The sequence below is a fragment of the Podarcis vaucheri genome, assembly GCF_965113315.1.
Source record: "Podarcis vaucheri genome assembly, chromosome: 3".
NCBI lineage: Eukaryota > Metazoa > Chordata > Lepidosauria > Squamata > Lacertidae > Podarcis > Podarcis vaucheri.
The window spans coordinates 40,450,639-40,468,914 of NC_138761.1; the positions used below are offsets into that span (position 1 = coordinate 40,450,639).

The 18,276-nt window shown below is 47.2% G+C and overlaps 1 protein-coding gene across 5 annotated transcripts in view; it reads right to left on the reverse strand.

Moving 5' to 3' along the window:
- Positions 1 to 325: 325 nt before the first annotated feature.
- The window catches only part of TMEM63B (transmembrane protein 63B), a 76,080-nt gene continuing 58,129 nt past the window's right edge, over positions 326 to 18,276 (reverse strand). For 4 of the 5 annotated variants that reach the window (XM_082216238.1, XM_082216235.1, XM_082216236.1 and 1 more), the window contains 12 exons: positions 16,920 to 17,053; positions 16,100 to 16,237; positions 15,651 to 15,804; positions 13,770 to 13,876; positions 12,512 to 12,598; positions 10,951 to 11,016; positions 10,197 to 10,359; positions 9,178 to 9,283; positions 7,826 to 7,993; positions 5,816 to 5,931; positions 4,968 to 5,051; positions 326 to 3,394 (listed from right to left, as the gene is read on the reverse strand). In XM_082216238.1, coding sequence (XP_082072364.1) covers positions 3,227 to 3,394; positions 4,968 to 5,051; positions 5,816 to 5,931; positions 7,826 to 7,993; positions 9,178 to 9,283; positions 10,197 to 10,359; positions 10,951 to 11,016; positions 12,512 to 12,598; positions 13,770 to 13,876; positions 15,651 to 15,804; positions 16,100 to 16,237; positions 16,920 to 17,053 — 1,491 coding nt within the window. In that variant the 3' untranslated portion in view covers positions 326 to 3,226. The remainder of the gene's footprint in view (positions 3,395 to 4,967; positions 5,052 to 5,815; positions 5,932 to 7,825; positions 7,994 to 9,177; positions 9,284 to 10,196; positions 10,360 to 10,950; positions 11,017 to 12,511; positions 12,599 to 13,769; positions 13,877 to 15,650; positions 15,805 to 16,099; positions 16,238 to 16,919; positions 17,054 to 18,276) is intronic. The other variant, XM_082216237.1, reaches the window with a different exon arrangement.

Sequence of the window (18,276 nt, forward strand, 5' to 3'; positions counted from 1 at the left end):
TAATCAACCTGCTTCACTTAAACAGGGCTAATTATAATTTAACAGCATTCAGGTGGCCCTTACCAATGCCCCTTTTTTGCTTTCTTAAGATCTACAGCGATCCCCACTTAAATAATTACGTATATCTTCTCTTCCATCCAGACGATGACTTGAAGACTTTGTGGAAAAAGATCACCAGCCACAGTAAATGGGAATGTAAACACACCTCGAATTCTGATATTATCTGCTAGCATTCATTTTCCCCCAAGCAGCAGGCTGGTCTCTCTCCCCCCCCCCCCCACTCCCCGTTACACCACTCCCCAAATGCAGACACAGAGACTAGAAATATGATAAGTTCCTGTTTTTTTCTTCTCCTTTTTTTTACACAAATATATACAGGGTATTATACACATCTCTACACAGACACAGTGCCAGTTAGAACACAGCTCCCTGCAAGGGGGGGGGGCACCAGTGGTCCGCACCCAACACATCCATCCATCACCAGCATAGGCCAGCCCTGCGCTGCAGCTGTATGTACAGGGAGATCCCAGGGCCATCCCAGTCATCCCAGGTTGAGGTTGTGGGGCCGATGCAGATAGGGCAGTGGTGGCTGGGCTTAGGAATATGGTGCCAAGGGACCAGTACAGGTGTGGACAGGAAACCCTGGCATGGAACACATACTATTTCTAGACAGTATCCAAGAAAAACATCCTTAAACAATTAAAAATAAAACCCACATGCATTCCAGCAGCAGTGTGGTGGCGGCGATGATCATGGTGGGGGAGGAATAAGGGTCACTTTGAACACAGGCTCCTCCCCCCTCCCCCAACTCCTGGACACTCCCCCCCCCAAGCTATGGCCCAGCTCCCAAGGGTGAACTGGGCTCCTCCTCAAACTCATGTGTCTCCTCCCAGAAGGGAGTACAAAGTCCAGCTCCTTCTCCCCATTTTCTGGGGTTCCTAAGTCAAGAAGCGGGAAGCAAAGGGCTTCTCTCGGCTGCACTCGTGACTGTCCGTGACTTTGCACAATCGTGAAGGCATCTTGTGTTCCTGCGCTTCAGCTCTGGTTTCCCCCCAAGGTGGTGGATCAGCCCCCTCTCCACAGCCCTGCCCAGTGTTAAAAGCGATCGAGACATTTAGTCCCATCTTTGAAAACGCTTCAGGGGCTGGAAGAACAAAGACAGCGAATTGCACCCACTTCCTCTTTGAAGGGAGGGTTGGTCTCTTGGTCTCTGCTTCTGTGTAACACTGGCAGCATCCCTCAAGGACTGCTTACGGCAGGGGGAGGGACAGTGTTGTGGAGATGAAGGGAATGGAAAATTTAAGACAGCTATAAGCAGCACAGCCTTCTTTCTCTTTGGGTGTGGGTTTTCGTTTTGGTGTTTTGGGAAATGGGTCCAGTGCAGATACTCAGCTCAAGAATAAGAACCAACTCAACCTAGACAAGAGGCCCAGTGTCCCCAGCTGACGGCAAGACTCGCCAAGAGTGAAAGGGGATTTGTTGCTTCCCCACATCCCCCAAAACAACCCCAAAGGCCATTCCTGGCTCCACCTGTATCCCTTCTATTTGCCCATTGCCTCGAAGGCTGGAAATACCTTTCCGAATAGATTTCAAAGTGCTCACAGAAATGGATTCCGTGCCACCCTTTGGCTCATGCCAATCTTACAGAAGCACAAAACAAAAACAAAAGAGCCCTATGAGTTGGGCAACCCCAACCTTCTGTGCAAATGCTGCAATGGGTGGGATGGAAGGTTCTTTTGCAACCCTTTGAAAAGGAAAGCTCAGGAGGCAGCGACACCTTGAGTCATAAGGCAGTTCCTTGGAGTCACATGCAAGGCAGCGGGGCTGGGGCTGGGGGAGCCTGATCAAACAGGAGCCAAGCTGCCAGTTACTAAAAATGCACAAGAGGCTTCAAAAGCAAGGACCTGGGGCACAGCTGGACCAGCTCAGAAGCCTCATGGCACCCGGGATCCTGTGGTCTTGCCCCCTCTAGCAGTCTTCAGGAAACCAACCCGTCTTTCCCTCCTCTGCCTCCCTAAAAATTAGATCGGGCAAGAGGGCGGCTTGGGTTTTAGTCAGTTTTGAAGATAAAACAAAAGTGCAAAAAAAATTGCTGCAGAGCCCAAGTCATGGCACCTCTGCTTCAAGACCCCTGGGTCTCACTTAACATGGACTACCATCATTGTTTGAGTTGTGGACAGGGAGGGAAGAGAAGGGAAGTACTGCCAGCCTGCCTGGGACAATCTTCCTTGCCAACCCCCCTGCGCTCCCCTTGCCTTGCAAGGGGGCTCTCTTGCCACTGGAGCTGCGTTTGCCCCAAGCAGCTGCCTGGGGGCAGCCTCTGCTGCTGGGTGGCACTCTCCAGTTGCGGCTTTCATCGAGGAACATTCCTGGTAGCAGGGGCCCTTTCCTTCACGCATCCCTCTGGCTCTGAGACCACGCTCTGGCAGCCTTCCCTGGAGAGACACAGTGGAAAGGGCTGGCCGAGACCGCAGTCGTCATAGGGTTGTGCCTTGGGCACCAGAGATGAAATGCTTACTGATGCACAGGCATGGAGGGCGATTTACACACAGATTTTTTTTTTTTTAAAAAAAACAAAACAGCTCCGCTTGGCTGGAATCCCTGATCCCAGCCAGGTTCAAAGCCACTCGACTCTTCGTTTGGAAACTCAGTGCCTTGATTAAAGCTCAGTTCGCTTTCAGACCTAATACATTATTAGTGTTCGTGATTCTAGACAGGGGAGCAGGGAATGGGGGAGGACAGGCTCCCTGGGAGGAGGAGAATCTTTCGCCTGGTTTCTGCTGCACCTTCCTTTTGCTCCCCATCCCGGCCACAATGGAGCAAAGAGGCAGGCCATTTCCTCTGCTCCATCTTGGGTTTGTAGGGTGTTTCAGATGGAGTTCAGGGTAGGCAGCTTGTAAGAGAAATCCACCTCCCATACTAAAGGATGGAGAGAGAGAGAGAGAGAGAGAGAGAGAGAGAGAGAGAGAGAAGAATACAGAGAGAGCAAGGGGACAGGTTCTCTCTCCCCATCTTGGAAGGAGCAATAATGCAGCAGCCAGGTAGGTAGGAAGGAGCAATGGATGCCACCTGTCTCGTCTCGTGCTGCCTTCTCTTCCGCTTCCTTGGTCTCGCTCCCTCTCTCACACATACACAGCTTTTCACTCCCTCTCACGCACACATATACAACCCAGCAGCCTCGTCAGCTCACAGGACTCCCCCTGCCCCCTCTTGCATTCCAGCGCCCTTAATGATGGATCTCGTTTTCTATCAGGCTGTCCTCGCACGACTGGAAATCTGTATCGTTTATGCCGTTGGGGTTGATGAGCTCCTCGTCCTGGGACCCCTGCTCTTCAGACTCTGCCACGTCGCCCTCGGGTGAAGAATCTTGCAGCACTTGGGCAATGTACTTCTGCTGCAGAGCCGGTATAGAAAGAAGAGAAGAATAAAACAATGGACCAGTTAGCCCCCCACCCTCTTCCTCTCTCTGTGGGGACTCAGGCAGCAGAGCATGATGGGTAAGTGCCATGCAGTCGGGAGCCCAAGAGCAGTCATGCTGGCACAGAATTGTATTGTGTGGAATGGCTGTTTGACAGCAAAATGAGGGTGGGAAAAGGGCTGTGTGACTCCAGAGCTTAGGCTCAAATAGTACGGCAGTATTTCTGAGGTGTAACACTCAGCCCTAATTTCATCAGGATCTTGAGACATCCAGTAGAAGAAACACAGCCCTGAAGCCTCAAAAACCCACACTGAGGATCCTCCACAGCCTGGGCCTGATGTTCCCTTGCCCTGAGCCTTAGCATCAAGGATTCTGTCCTCCTTTAGCAAGCCTGAAGGGAGCTACTGAGGCCTTATTCAGAAACCACCCATTGCAAGGGGCATTTCGTCCCTAGGAATAGAAGTAACCCCTCGCGGTAATACTGCGGCTGCAATTCAGATCTGCAACAGATAGGTCTGTCTCAGCAAGGTAGCTTAACTTTAGCTCCTCGTGTGTAAAAAAGGTGAATTGTGACCTCTCTCACTGGATACATTTTGAGGGCAAAAAGAGGCGAACATCCCAATTCACAGGAAGGAGAGCTCTGGTGTACCAGTAAAGCACCATTCACTTCAATGTACGGTGCAGCTCCACACACACACACATAAGGTGAGGATGGGCAAGTGGACTGTCTTCCTCCTATGTACAGCAAAAGGAGAAACTGGCTCATGCAGAAGCTCCGTACGTGCACCAAAGCACACATGGGACTCTGGACTGGAGTGAAAGATTGTAAATAATTTTGGCACAACTAAAATGCTGTGTTAAATGGATGAGGATGAGGATGATGATAATACAGGCTCTCTCTATTTTCTATATTTTTAGGGTAACCAATCCACTTGTTTTCAGTGTGTGTTTCCTCCCTGCCCCCAATTAAGCTAATACTTAGGATTTGGTTCTGGAGCTGCTCTTTTGTGCTCTCTATGGTGTGACTGCAGCCTTTGACATCATCTCCACAGTGCTTGTCTGCAGACAATTTGGACCTCGGGCAACTTGGGGTGCAGGGAAAGGGGTGACTCACAAAGCCTTGAATGAATTAAAAGATTCCCGTCCCACTCAAAACTAACTTGCGTTGGGAAATGACAGCCGCAGCTCTTTCTGCAGCGCTCACAGAGCATGCCGATGCGTTAGGAGCCAGAAAGCAGAAGAGAAAGGGGCACTGACCAGTCTGGCTTCACTGTCCAAGCTGAGAGACAGAGGCAGAAAGTGAACAAACAGCACCGGGGGAGGGGCAGAGTGAGGTTGCCGGTCCATCATCTCAGAAAGGGCCAGTAACAGAGAGGCCTGTTTTCTGCCCATGCTCCATGGATGCTGCTCGTGTACAGCCAAATAGGAAATCTGCAAAGGCCTCTCCCTCCTCCTCCTCCTCCTCCTGCTCCTCCTCCCCATACTCAGACATAAGAGGGCACAGAATATCCGATGTTGCAGAAGGCAAGCGGAGGAGCCGGAGACTCACAGCTGATTTTGGAGCTGGCGGGTGGTTGGCAGCGGGCCGTCCGTTCTCCCTCCCATCTACAGCATCCACCTCTGTGTGGTCGATCTGGAAGACAGAAGCATGCGTGGCAGGAAACCAAACAGCAAAGGCAGCAGCTTGCCAGTTCTGGACATGCCTGCCCTGCGGGAACATGATGCAACCAGAATGGTGCCGGTGGTGGTAATCACTGCAGGAGCATAGCTGTCAACTTTCCCCTTTTCTTGTGAGGAATCCTATTCGGAATAAGAGGATTTCCCTTAAGAAAGGGAAATGTTGATAGCTATGTGCAAGAGCTGGGCTTCAGGTGCTCTGCATGTAGAAGAGGAGCAGAAGGAAGCTCTGAGCCTCCACAGCAATAAAACTTTGAAGGGCCAAGTTCTATGTAGCTGCATCACTATGGAAGCTACTTCTTCACAGTTTCTTCTCACGTGGCTCCTGAAAATGGAAGAACCGCGAGATGGACTGGTTTCCCCTGCCAGGGCTTTCCTCCCCTCCTGTGGGGAGGGACCACGGAATTGGTCCAGCCCCCACATAGCTCCTAAAGCGGCTGAGACATGCAGCGAGGGCAGGAAGACCAAGACAAAAACCAAGGGATTAGGAGGTGGTCTTTTTTCATCTCGGAATGGAGTCTGCCTCTTGCACGACACTTCTCCAATTGCGTGTACACAGGGCTTTCCCCATCTCTTCAACAGACGGACTAAGAACACAGGTGTGCCTGGGATTCTGCCCCCTTCCCAAATCTCTCTAGGGAAACACGTGAAGCAGTTCTTAGGGGAAGCCACCACACAACCCTTTCAGTTGCCCTGAAAACACCCTTCCACTACAATTACCTTGTAATTGTGAGCACTGAGGTATTTGAAGTGTCCAAAGCAGACATGACACAAGCAGATCACGATGGTGATGACGAGAACCACAAAGGTGAACATGGACGTCAGAGCCAGGAACCCTGAGGAATGCAAAATAACCTCTGTCAAGGTTGCCAGGCATGTACCTTCTCTTTTCTCTGCCTTTGCTCTTTGCTCCAGGGGCTTTACTTTAGGCCTTGGCCCTCTCTCATTATAGCTGCTGACCTAAAGAACAGGGGAAGCCACTTCTCTGCTGAAGAATGGCCACCTTCAGCTAGGCATTCTACCCCTCCACACTCACCCAACATTCACCATTTTGAACAGCAATAGTGGTGTGTTTGTGTTGTGTGTGTGTAACCAAGATGGGAAAGAAGATCCTTTCATCTTTATCATCTGTTGTGGCACTCCAGAGTGGCTATACAATGGTTATGTGTGGCAACACAGGTCCCCATGACAGCCAGGGTGGGCTCTTATGTTACAGAAGTGACATTTTGTGGGCAGAGGTGGCTCCAAGTGACATTGCCTTGTGTCAGGTCATAGGTTCCCATTCAGAAGGAGCAAAATGGAGGCAGTAGCCCATGAAGAAACAATAGATTGGGGTGGGGGATATTTATTTATTTTTACTCCAGAGGGCCAGATTGTTATCTCTCCCACCCCTCACAGGCCACGTTTTGACATTCCAGTTTGTCAAGAAGGACACTGACAAACTGGAACGTGTCCAGAGGAGGGCCACCAAAATGGTCAAGGGCCTGGAAACGATGCCTTATGAGGAACGGCTAAGGGAGCTGGGCATGTTTAGCCTGGAGAAGAGGAGGTTAAGGGGTGATATGATAGCCATGTTCAAATATATAAAAGGATGTCATATAGAGGAGGGAGAAAGGTTGTTTTCTGCTGCTCCAGAGAAGCGGACACGGAGCAATGGATCCAAACTACAAGAAAGAAGATTCCACCTAAACATTAGGAAGAACTTCCTGACAGTAAGAGCTGTTCGACAGTGGAATTTGCTGCCAAGGAGTGTGGTGGAGTCTCCTACTTTGGAGGTCTTTAAGCAGAGGCTTGACAACCATATGTCAGGAGTGCTCTGATGGTGTTTCCTGCTTGGCAGGGGCTTGGACTTGATGGCCCTTGTGGTCTATTCCAACTCTACGATTCTATGATTCTATGATTCTATGAGCCTGCTGGGTCAGGCTACTGGACCATCGAGTCCAGCATCCTGTTCTCCCAGTGGCCAACCAAATGCCGGTGGAAAGTCCACAAGCAGGACCCAAACACAAAAGCCCTCTTGGCACCTGTGGTTTCCAGCAATCGATATTCAGAAGCACTCCTACCTCTGGCCCTCAAAGCAGAGCCCAGCCATCATGGCTAGGAGCCATTGATAGCCTTATCCTCCGTGAATCTGTCTCATCCTTTTTTGAAGCCACTCAAGTTGGCCATTGCTGTTTCCATAGTATGGAGCTGCCACCTGCAAATCTCCTAAACATCACAGTGACGATACACAAGGCTTTTGCTATCTCTTCAACACAGTGAATGCCACCCATGGCCACTCCAGACCTTGTTGGAATCCATCTCGCATAATCCACAGCAAGCTTGGCCAGTAGTAAGGGATGATGGGAGTTGACGGCCAGGGAAATCTAGAGCACTGGTTTTTAGCAACCTGATCCAAAGTGGGTCACAACAGGAGCACTACCACCATGCAAATATATGGCAAAAGATTAAGATATGGGTCCCCAAATGCATGTTTTACTTAAAAATGGGTCCTGGGATTGAACGTACCTGATCAAGCAAGTTCCCCATAACTGCTCCAGATTAACGCAATTAACTCATTTAACTGCACTTTCTAATGATCAGAAGGTGGTTCCATCTGCACTGCTTGTGGAGCAGCTGCTCAGCATGCTTCTTGAACCTTGGGCATCAATGTCTCGCTGAAAGCCCTTCTAGATTTATTATAAAGGCAGACGTTAGCAAATCAGACTGGACGTAAAAGAATCTGCTTACCTGTGCGCACGGTGGAGAAGAAGAGGAGCCAAAAGAGGCAGAGGATAGGCGCTGCCACCACCTGGTTCACAGCCCCTGAATGGATCTTTTTATCCAGCTTGGCAGGCAGGTAGGCATAGTAGAGGTTGTACCTGTCCACCAGGTGCTTCAGTAGCATATACATCAGGCCTAACAGAATAGGAAGGGATGGAGCAATCAGCTGGAAGGCTGAATGAACAGCAGCTTTACTTATTAATTATTTCCACTTGTTAGGTGCCTCCTAAACAGCTTCTACAGAAATCAGACATATGAGAGACCAATGCTTCCCTTGGCAGCTTCTTTGTTTCTGGAGGAATGGAGAAAGCCTGAAAAAATTACCTACTTAGCCACAACTTTGCTGGGTCACCAAAACAGATTCTTCAGCCAGGACTGGTGCCAGCTTTGGAGGGGTCCTTATTAGACCCCACAACATAAGCTCTTCAGTGGCAATGAAGTCCTTCCCTTGGCAGTGGCAGAAGATGTCCCTTCCTTGGGCAGCAATGGAGCTGATAAAAATACCCCTTGTTTGGGTGGTAGTGAGAGAAAATCTGCCTCAGGTGGTGGTAGAGAAGTTACCAAAATGGCCCCAGGAGACAGCAGTTCTGTTCTACTCCCTTTACCTTGAAGCAGGCAGATACCACCAGCAGCAAAAATGCCAGTATAGCCAGCAGATTAAGCACTGCTCATGACATCCATTGTTTTAATTCTCCCACAATGCTTTGGAGAGGTCCAATATAGGATATCTTTGGAGCAGTGCTACATTGGGGTCCCAGAGATAGGGTCCCTCCCCCTGAAACGGTGTCTGCATTGTTGGCTAAACTGACTTTCTTGCTGCCTCTGTTACTTACTTCCCTAAAGTAAACAGAGGGGAAGCTGGATGGTGGGTCACCTCAGGCCATTGGCAAGTGGCCGACAGGGCCAACCCCAATGCTGTACCTGCCCTAAGCTTCCAGCAGGAAATGAATCACAAAATGGGAGCTTGCAGATCTCATTCAAGCTACCTTGAACCCACAGCTCACAAGATTAGAGTCAGTTGCTATGTTGTCACCCAGGTGTCATCTTAAGAAACTCACTGTAATGAATCAACACAAAACCCTTTCTGAATATATCTATGTCTGCTGCCTTTAAGTATTTGGTGTATTTAAAACCTGCTAGGCCAAGCATGGCCAAACTTGGCCCTCCAGATGTTTTGGGACAACAATTCCCATCATCTCTGACCACTGGTCCTGTTAGCTAGGGATGACGGGAGTTGTCGTCCCAAAACACCTGGAGGGCCAAGTTTGGCCATGCCTGTGCTAGGCAAAAGAAGTCCAAGGAGATGTTGTGGTACCTACCAAATGGGACAATGATGGGGCAGGTGATACTGTAGGTCATTACCACAGTGAAGACACACATCATCCAGGCATAAGCGGCCCCGAACTGGAACTCGTAGGCCTGATGCTGAAAGGCAAGAGGAACAAAAACAGAGATCCTGTTGGCATACACATGAATGTCTGAGGGAGGAGCCCACATGACTATATTCTGGATGTGTGTTGAAACAAGCCACGATTTTCACAAGTCCGTTTGTCCACAGATTCATAGTGAGGCACTCGCACCAGGATGGTACTGGAAGTTGGGCTCCCTAAGTTGCTATGGAAACAGGCAAGGTGCAATCACTTCAGTATGTTAATCCAATGTGGCCTTGGCTTAAGGTCACCTGGGAGTCTGGCTATTTGGGATGGGGGATGAGAGTGAGGGCCTTCAAAGTGACTGCGCCCGGATTGTGGAATACTTGTGCAAGTTTTCTGAATAAAATAAATTCAAGCATCTAGGAGCTCAACAGAAGGATCTACAGGATATAATTTGGGTTGCAACATTTAATTAAGATTAACTGAGGTGGGGGAGACCTTTTGAATAGAAAAGTTATCCCTGATTAAGCAGGCAGGTTAAAATAAAGCTCTCATACACAGCAAAAATGTCTCCCCTAAGATAATGCTTGCTATGACACATGAATATATAATCTAAAATAAAAAAGGATGCTTTTAGCTCCAGAACCAATTTTTAAAAATCCATATGCAAATTTGATTAATTGATTAATAGACTAAAGAGCATGTAATAAATTTAATATTTATTTGATAGGTTGACAGCCCTAGATATGATTTTTATGGGGTCATATCTCCATGTTGTTGTTTTTAACACTACAAGGCAAAAGAACCTCCCAAATTGTCTTCAAAGCACCACTGTTTTGAAACCTTTAGACAATCGTGTCTGGGATCACTCCAAGCAGCAGTCAAACATCCCCTTATGATGTCTGGTTCCAGTTTTGTCCTTAGTTGTGTGACTGGACCAACTCTTGCTGGCATGAGCCACGTACCCGTTTGACATTCTTGCGTTCAGCAGCTGAGCGGGCAAGGCAGAGGCGAATCATGTACATCAGGAGGCCAGGGATGCGCAGCAAGTCCATGGCATTCCCAATGAAGGCAGAGGCAATGACGTAGTTCACAAAGAAGGCCCCGTTGTCCGGCAAGAACACACACCTGGGAAAGAGAAAGGAGGGCAATAGAAAAAAGCTTCCCAACCAGGAAAGCAAATGGAATGTAGCGTGGGGATTAACAGAATGGAAGACGGGTAGTAAATTTTGGGTCAGACGTGTATATACTGATGCCCTTGACTACTTCGTCTGAGTCATTTTCTCCTTGTGTAGGATGTCCCCACTGCCGAAACCACCAATTAGGGGCTAATAGCTGTCTAACACACCTGTGACTCCTACATCCACCTGTGTTACCATGTTGGTTCCAATACAGTGGTTTCCCTTTATTCCCCAACCCTGGTAGGTGTGTCTCTGTTAGCATGGTCTCTGTGTCCCACCTTCACAAAGAAAATAAAGCTTTGTCTTATTCATAGCCTACACAGTAGGTAATTTAAGGAAATATGGCAACTAGGAGCATTGAAGGATAAGTTTTCGACAGCATAGGGGCAGATGCTTAAATGGCTCGATGTTATCGGATAGTGGCCTGCCAAGGGAAGCAGGAAGTGGTGGGAGGAGAAGATTGTGAGAAGCAGAGATTTGCACCACAGCAGGCGTGGCACCAAACCACGCATTTCCCTCCTCTTAAGGCTTTACTTACTCAAATCTCACAGCAGCCTCTGCCAGGAACTTTTTGTCAAACAGCCAGCGGAAAAAGACATCCAGACTAGAAAGTGAAGCACACAAAGAGTGAAGAGTAATTATTACCAAGAGGCACTTGGGATGCAACTGCAGTCTCAGCACACGTCTCTTGAGGCTCTATTTGCTATGCTGGGTCAAAGCCCCAGTCCAACTAAGGCCAGCCCTCTGTCTCAGACCATGACCAAGAAAAAGCTCTAGGCCACATTAAACAACCCAACCCTGTTTCTTATTGTGTATTCTTTCTCTCCCTCCTCAGATAAGTCCCTGACACCACACTGGCATTATATTTATATATGGATCGCTTTAAAAGCATTGATTTTAAAGAGATTGATAGCGGAACAAAAGATGCTTCCATTCTTTTAGGCCAAGGATGGGGGAATGGAATCATTATTAGTTTATTTTTGCATTCACCGGGTCTTATTACTAATGCAGTTCTAGAGGAGGTTACATTTACAGAAGCAAATCCGCCTATACAATACAGCCACTTAAGAAAACAAAGCATGTATTACAACCAGACAACAAAAAAATAAGCATTTTAGATATGCTGGCCTTCTAGTGTTGTTTTAAAGTAACTTACTTTTTTCAAAAATAAAAGAGACTTAGACTTCAAAGGAATCATTTCCCATGTTTCTGTTACTCATTTTGTTACAAATTGTATTATTATAATAATTAATCCTATTTGTTTTACTTTAGTGTGGAGATGTACACACATACACGCTTTCCATTCACAAGATCCCACAAGTAGGCCATTCAATATTTCTTTTTAGAGATAGGGAACTGAAGCTGAGAAAGCAGACCTCATTCAAGGTAATATTCAGCAAAATTCTCTATGTGTGTACTCCACAGCATTCATTGCTTACTCCAAGGTGAGCAGGCCCAGGACTGTAGCCTTACTATCCCAATGACTGAAGCCAAGCTTTTCACCTCAGCTCCAATTTTAACAGACCATTTCAGTTCTCCTTGAGCTAATTTGAATCTTATACACACTGAATGGGGGTTATTGTGATGTCCTGCCATGCACCCTCTCTTTCTCAATTAAAAATGAAAACAACAAAGAAGAGACTGCATGAACACTTGAGAATTGAAAATACATGGTGTGGAGATGTGTGCATGTTGAGTTGACATTCAACCTCACTGCTTTGATGTACAACAGCCAGACACGGTCCAGCCATTAGGCAGGGTGAGCCGGTTGCCTCAGGTGGCTGAAGCTCCCAGGTGGCACGCGTGCGGATGCCCTGCCAGCCCCACCACCGCCACAGCCAACAGCAGAGAAGCGCTGCAACCATCAGCACCAGTTTTGGGCAAGATCCCATCCATTTGGGATGAGATTTCAGCAGTGGTGCTGTTTCTTGGCAGGGAGGCGGTTTTGGCAATTCCACTTTTCCCCTGCAGCACTCTCTACTCCAGAGAGACACAGGAGAAAGGGGGAAATGGTGAAAGGTGCCACCACCATTGGAAAGAATAGATATTTTGGATCCATCCCAGATATGTTCTCTTCTACTCAGCAACCTTTCTTTTACCTGCTCAAGCCCAGCGACGGCAGCAGCAATACCATGAAGATGAGGAAAGTGTAGCATTTGTGCATGGTGGTCCTGTTCTCTCCAGACCTAGTGGCACAGATAATTTATTATTACTATTAATTACTATTAGTTATTATAGAGGGCGAGTCCTTTAAAAGAGGCCCCGTAGATACAGAGTACACATGTTCTACGGGGCCTCTTTTAAAAGACTAGCCCTGTATGTGACCCAAAATGATCCAAAGCTAGTTACATTAAAACAAATAAGAACAACCAAGCTACCGAAAAACACAGCTTAACAATTAAAAGGCAGGACCAACAAATCCTGCCCCGCCAAAGGAGGCCACAAATGCCACCCTTCAAATTAAGGCCCAAAAACCCAGGAAAAGAGAAAAATCCTTTCCTGGTGTCTCAAAAATGATACCGAAGGTGTCAGGCATGCCTCCCTGGGGAGGGCCTTCCACAAGCAAGGGGGCCACCACTGAAAAGGCTTGTTCTTGTGCTGCTACCTTCCTGAGGTACAGATTAAGGTATGCATAACATAACATGTGAGTAAGGGCTGCAAAGGCCTCCTTGATTTAATATTTTTAATTGTATACGCCATATTTCTATCCTATAATGGCTCTCAAGGTAGTCTGCAATATACTGTTAGATTAATACTGTAGAACTCCAAAAATAAAATACATATCAGAGAAGAACACTACCGTGGTGCCTCGCAAGACGAAAAGAATCCGTTCTGTGATTCTCTTCGTCTAGCGGTTTTTTCATCTTGCGAAGCAAGCCCATTGACGGATTAGCGGATTAGCGCTATTAGCGGCTTTTAGGCTTATTGGATCAGCTGATAAGCGGCTTAGCGGCTTAGAAAAAGGGGGGGGAAACCCCGCAGGAACTCGCAAGACATTTTCGTCTTGCGAAGCAAGCCCATAGGAGATTCATTTTGCGAAGCACCTCCAAAACGGAAAACTCTTTCGTCTAGCGAGTTTTCCGTCTTGCGAGGCTTTTGTCTTGCGGGGCACCACTGTAGTTGCAAAAAGAAGAACTTGGAACAATATATTTTTGCCTTTTATTATTTTCCTCAGTAGGGATTCATGGGATTTGAAGAAGCATGAAGTTTTTTCTAAAGTTTGCTAAAAGAAGAAACATGAAGTCCATAGAAATCAAATCTTAGTGCAGTGCAGGTGGGCCTGAGGGAGATATTCCAAGCAGAGATTTTGAGTAGTTCAGCTCTCAGGCAGGCAGAGACAATTTCCCCCCATCTTACCTGGTCCAGTGGGCTTCAAAGAATGCTGAATAGTACACAATTGTGGGAAGCAGAGCAGAGAAGGCCCACAGCAGCAGGGTGGGGAAGAACTGGGTGATGATGGGATTCTGGAAAGAGAAAGAGAAAGAAACAATCAGTCACTTGCTCTGAATAATATATAGCAACCAAGAATACAAAGTGTGCAATGGCAGAGCACTAGGTTGGCTAGGTTGGTGGTATGTTATCATAACGTGTATGTGTGCGAAATATATAAATCCAATATTGATATTACAACATGGTGTTCTTTTCTTGAGATATTATTACTGGTCTGTTTCGGAATGAGTGGGTTTCCTGACCTGCCTACCTATGTTAGTCCAGTCGTAGCTGCCAGCCCTGTGTTTCTCACAACTCTTGCATTCAAAGCTTACTCTGCTTTCTGTCCCCCTACACAACACAGCTTGAACAATCAATTCTGTAGATAAGCATGCAAAGATATTTGCACACAACTGTGTGTCTACTGCCTGCCACTGCAGGCCAGGATTTGTGGTTTGGGATACATGTGAAATGGCGTAAGAGATCTTTGAGCTCCTCCTAAAACCAGGCACAGGAAAAGAGAATAGGAACAAAGCAGCACCTTTTTCTGAACTCTGTTCCAAATTACATTGGGAAGAGAATGGGTGAGGCTGCAGTGATCCCCACAAATCCAAAGCACATCAGTGAAAGAGTCCTCTGCCAGGTGAATTAACACCACTTGAAACACCAGGAGTATTCAATGCACCCAGAATGCTCTCTTGGCAAAGAACCGTGGCTGACTAAGATGAGTCCACCCCATATTTTAAGAACCAGTATACTAACAGATAAGCCAAGTTTATACAAATATTCATTATCTTAAAAGCAGAAGGATTCTTTGTTATCTGATTCAAGTATTCAAGTATTGCACACTCAGTACAAGTCAGTTGAGATCTCCCACAAACTACTTTAGGAGAAACTTGTAGTTATTTTTATTTAATGGGCCTCAGTACTGTAAATGCATGGTTGTATTTAACTTGGAGAAATTGGCCGGCAGAATTCCTAAGGCCAGTTTAATTAATTTAAATTTCAACAAATGACTGGCAACATCGCACAGGGGAGTGCCATTAAAGAACACACACACAGCTGGATCTGTTTAGTTATATAAGCTGATTTAGCTGGCTACTGGTTGGTAACGTGTCATTTGCTGTTGAGCATGAACACACACCATTTAAATACCACCGGTCTTGCTAGATTGGTTTGAGTCAATAATCTCCCTTTCATTTGTGCAAACGTAATTAGACAAACTTAATTTAAAAGTAGTAGTTTCTAAACACTGACCACCAGTGGAATTACATCTTTCAGATCCAACAGATAACATCATCACTTGAGCCAGATGTTATATGGTCCTACAGTCCCATAATACATGGACCTCAGAGGCTGCTACCTCAAGTCAAGCTATCACAATTACATTAAGGAATGTAATTATAGCACTTAAAATTATACAAGGAACCAGAAGGAATGAACTTAAGTTTCAAAAAGACATAGTACCATGAATTTTTATTAAATTATTAAAAGTATGTACTTGTTCTATGCTATCAAAGGTGTGTTCTCTCTCTCTCTCTCTCTCTCTCTCTCTCACTCACACACACACACACAACCTCCTTGCAACCTCACTGACAGCATGAGGACACAAACAGTGCAGTGATAGCTACATGAATATAATTTGCTCCTGCTCTGTTTCCACAAAACCACAGAGGGAGAGCTCATGAGGCTGGGCTTAATCCTACTGAATATGAAGGGAAATAGCCATTTTTCAAAGGCCGTTCCCCTCCTGTATCATGGGGCTAAAGAGAGAAGGGAAGTTCCAAATCTCTCGGGTCAAGGTCTTACATTCAAGTACTCAACAGGCTTGGTGACATTGAACTTGTCCATAGTGGTGATGATGATGGCAGGAGTGGTGAGGAAGAAGAGCAGGATGAAGAGCACCACATTGATGATCAGGCAGCGGAACCACCAAATGAAGCCACGAATGGACAGGTGTTCCCTGAAGGAGAGACAAAGCGAAGAACCAAACTTTAAGGGTGGCAGAACCCAACACTAGAGACATTGGACTGGAGGGGCTTTTGGAAAACCTTGTGGACTCCAGTCCTCATGTGGCTGCATCCCCTTTAAAAACACTCTGCTACCAATAGCTACCTTAACAACAAGCCTATGGACAAGCAAACAACAAGCATCTCTTGCTCTGGCATCCATGCAGTCCAGAAAGAGTTCTGCACAAAGCATGGCGCCAGGATGGCGAATTCCCAGTTTAGGCCACAGAGAGGCACCATTTTGTTTACCAGTAAATGTTCTGAGGGTCAGGCGCATAGGAGACTGCCCAGTTGGAGACATGGAGAGACTCGCTGCAGGACGAGGCCTTGGGTTCCCCCCGGCACTTGCAGCCCTGGCACTTGCACACGTTGAAGTCCTTAAGGATTCTGGAGGAAGAAGAACACCGGAACGTAAGGCAAGTCTGCTGGATCAGTGGCACAATCTATAGCCCAGCATCCTGTTCTCACAGTGGCCAAGCAGAGGCCTGTGGGACCTGAGCCCAAGAGCAGCCTGCCCACCTGTGATTCCTAGCAACCGAGATTCAGAGGCATGAGAGCACCGACAGAACATATCCATTGTGGCTAGTAGAAGAGAAGAAGAAGAAGAAGAAGAAGAAGAAGAAGAAGAAGAAGAAGAGGAGGAGGAGGAGGAAGAAGGGACAGATGAAGCTTCCTTGGAGGAGGGCCAGAGGCCTTCTCAAGTCTCTGCAATGTGGCAGTAGCTATTGCCTCACTCAGCTGCTTTACAAGTCACAACTAAAACTCTGTCTTTGAAGCTGACAGGCAACCATGCACATGACTGGAGTTTTAGAAAATGATAGTTTGTAGGTAGGTAGATCTGTCTGTCTGTCTGTCTTGTCTATCTATTTGTCAGCAGTTCTAAGATACCAAAAAATCACTGCAGTTTTGAAGTAAGTGCTTAAAATTAATAGTTTTAAAAGTTTCCATCCACCGTCTTGGTTCAAAACGACACCCAAGTTGCCTTTTTCTGGGAAGTGTTCTCCCTCTCTCCCTCCCTCCCAGCCATCAAAATGATTCTTCCCCATCACCCTGTGCTCCCAGCACTCACATGGCTGTAATGGCCTCGTTGTGGAAAGTGACAAAGGCCATGCCCAACGGCTTCTCGTTCACCTTTTCCTTTTCCTTCTTGTAGTCCTCTTTCAGCTTCTCCTCCAGTTTGGTGTAATACTCCATGGCTTCCACCTAGGCAACCATGCACAAGGTGAGAACACAAGCCCTGCAGCCCCATCACCACCTCAAACGATGGGCTAACTTATGGCATGCTAGCCCAACACACAGTGGTACTGAATTACAATTTATTCAGGATCAGTGGCTGCGAGTGGGAACCAACTGGTTATCTGAACCAGCCGCTTGATATTTTGGTTTCATGGGCTCTTGTATGATAAAAGACTGGTGTTCAGTCTTAACCCCAGCTGCTACCTGGAGCAGCAGGGTCATCTGTAGCCCTGCCAAGCATGCTGGATTAGAAGGTGAGGGACAGGCAGAGCACTGTGCCATCCTGGAAATGGCCCAGCAATTGGACCCAGTTTGAACTTAATGTGATAGTTGTGGGGCTGGCTCAGGGTTCAAGATTTCTGAGGCTGACCCAGCTCCTTCCCATGGCCCCAGAATGCCCCATTCCAGGGCTATCCACTGCTGCAATCCATTCAGCAGCTGGAACGCCAAACTCTGAACTGTAGGAGTGATGCTGGTGTCACTCTCTAGGCAGAGGCTGGCAGGGCTGGGGAGAGCAACACTTCTGCCCAATCTAGCCATCCACCCTGGCAGCCTGGCAAGAAGGAGTTTTAGTTTGCTCTGTTAGTGTAGGGCTAGATGGTAGACCTGAACTAGGAAGAATTGGGTTCATCACCCACTAAGCTCCTTTGTGTGACTTTGAGCAAGTTCCTCAGTCTAATCTCACCCAGACAGTTGCTGTGAGTATAGAATGGAACAACTGGATGCAGATCCTCTTGCATAATAAAAGGGCCACTTGATAATTAGGGTACATCAGTTGCAACTGTGCAGGAAAAGGGCAGCTGAACAGGGCACATGTATTCTGCAGAGGGTTCTCAAGTGATACTATGAAACAGATAAGGGAACAGCAGCCAAGACAGAGGGTTGGATCCAAACTTTGCATAGGTGGAACGCTACCCATGGGATTCCTTGTTGGAGGAAGCGTGGAGGACAGAGGTGATTTTAGCTAATTCTCCCCCACCCCACCCCAAAAGCCTCCTGTGACCCACAAAATTGTGATCTTGTGTTGCGGACCCCCCAGAGCAGTGTGGAAGCTGGCACTGGTGGTTGCAGAAAGGTGGCATAAATTGACAAAAATGCCTCACTTCCTTCAGCAGGAGTCTCTACTGAATCTCAGAACCTTCCCTGAAATGGAATGGACAAATTGTGGAAGGGACAATTTGGATCCAACC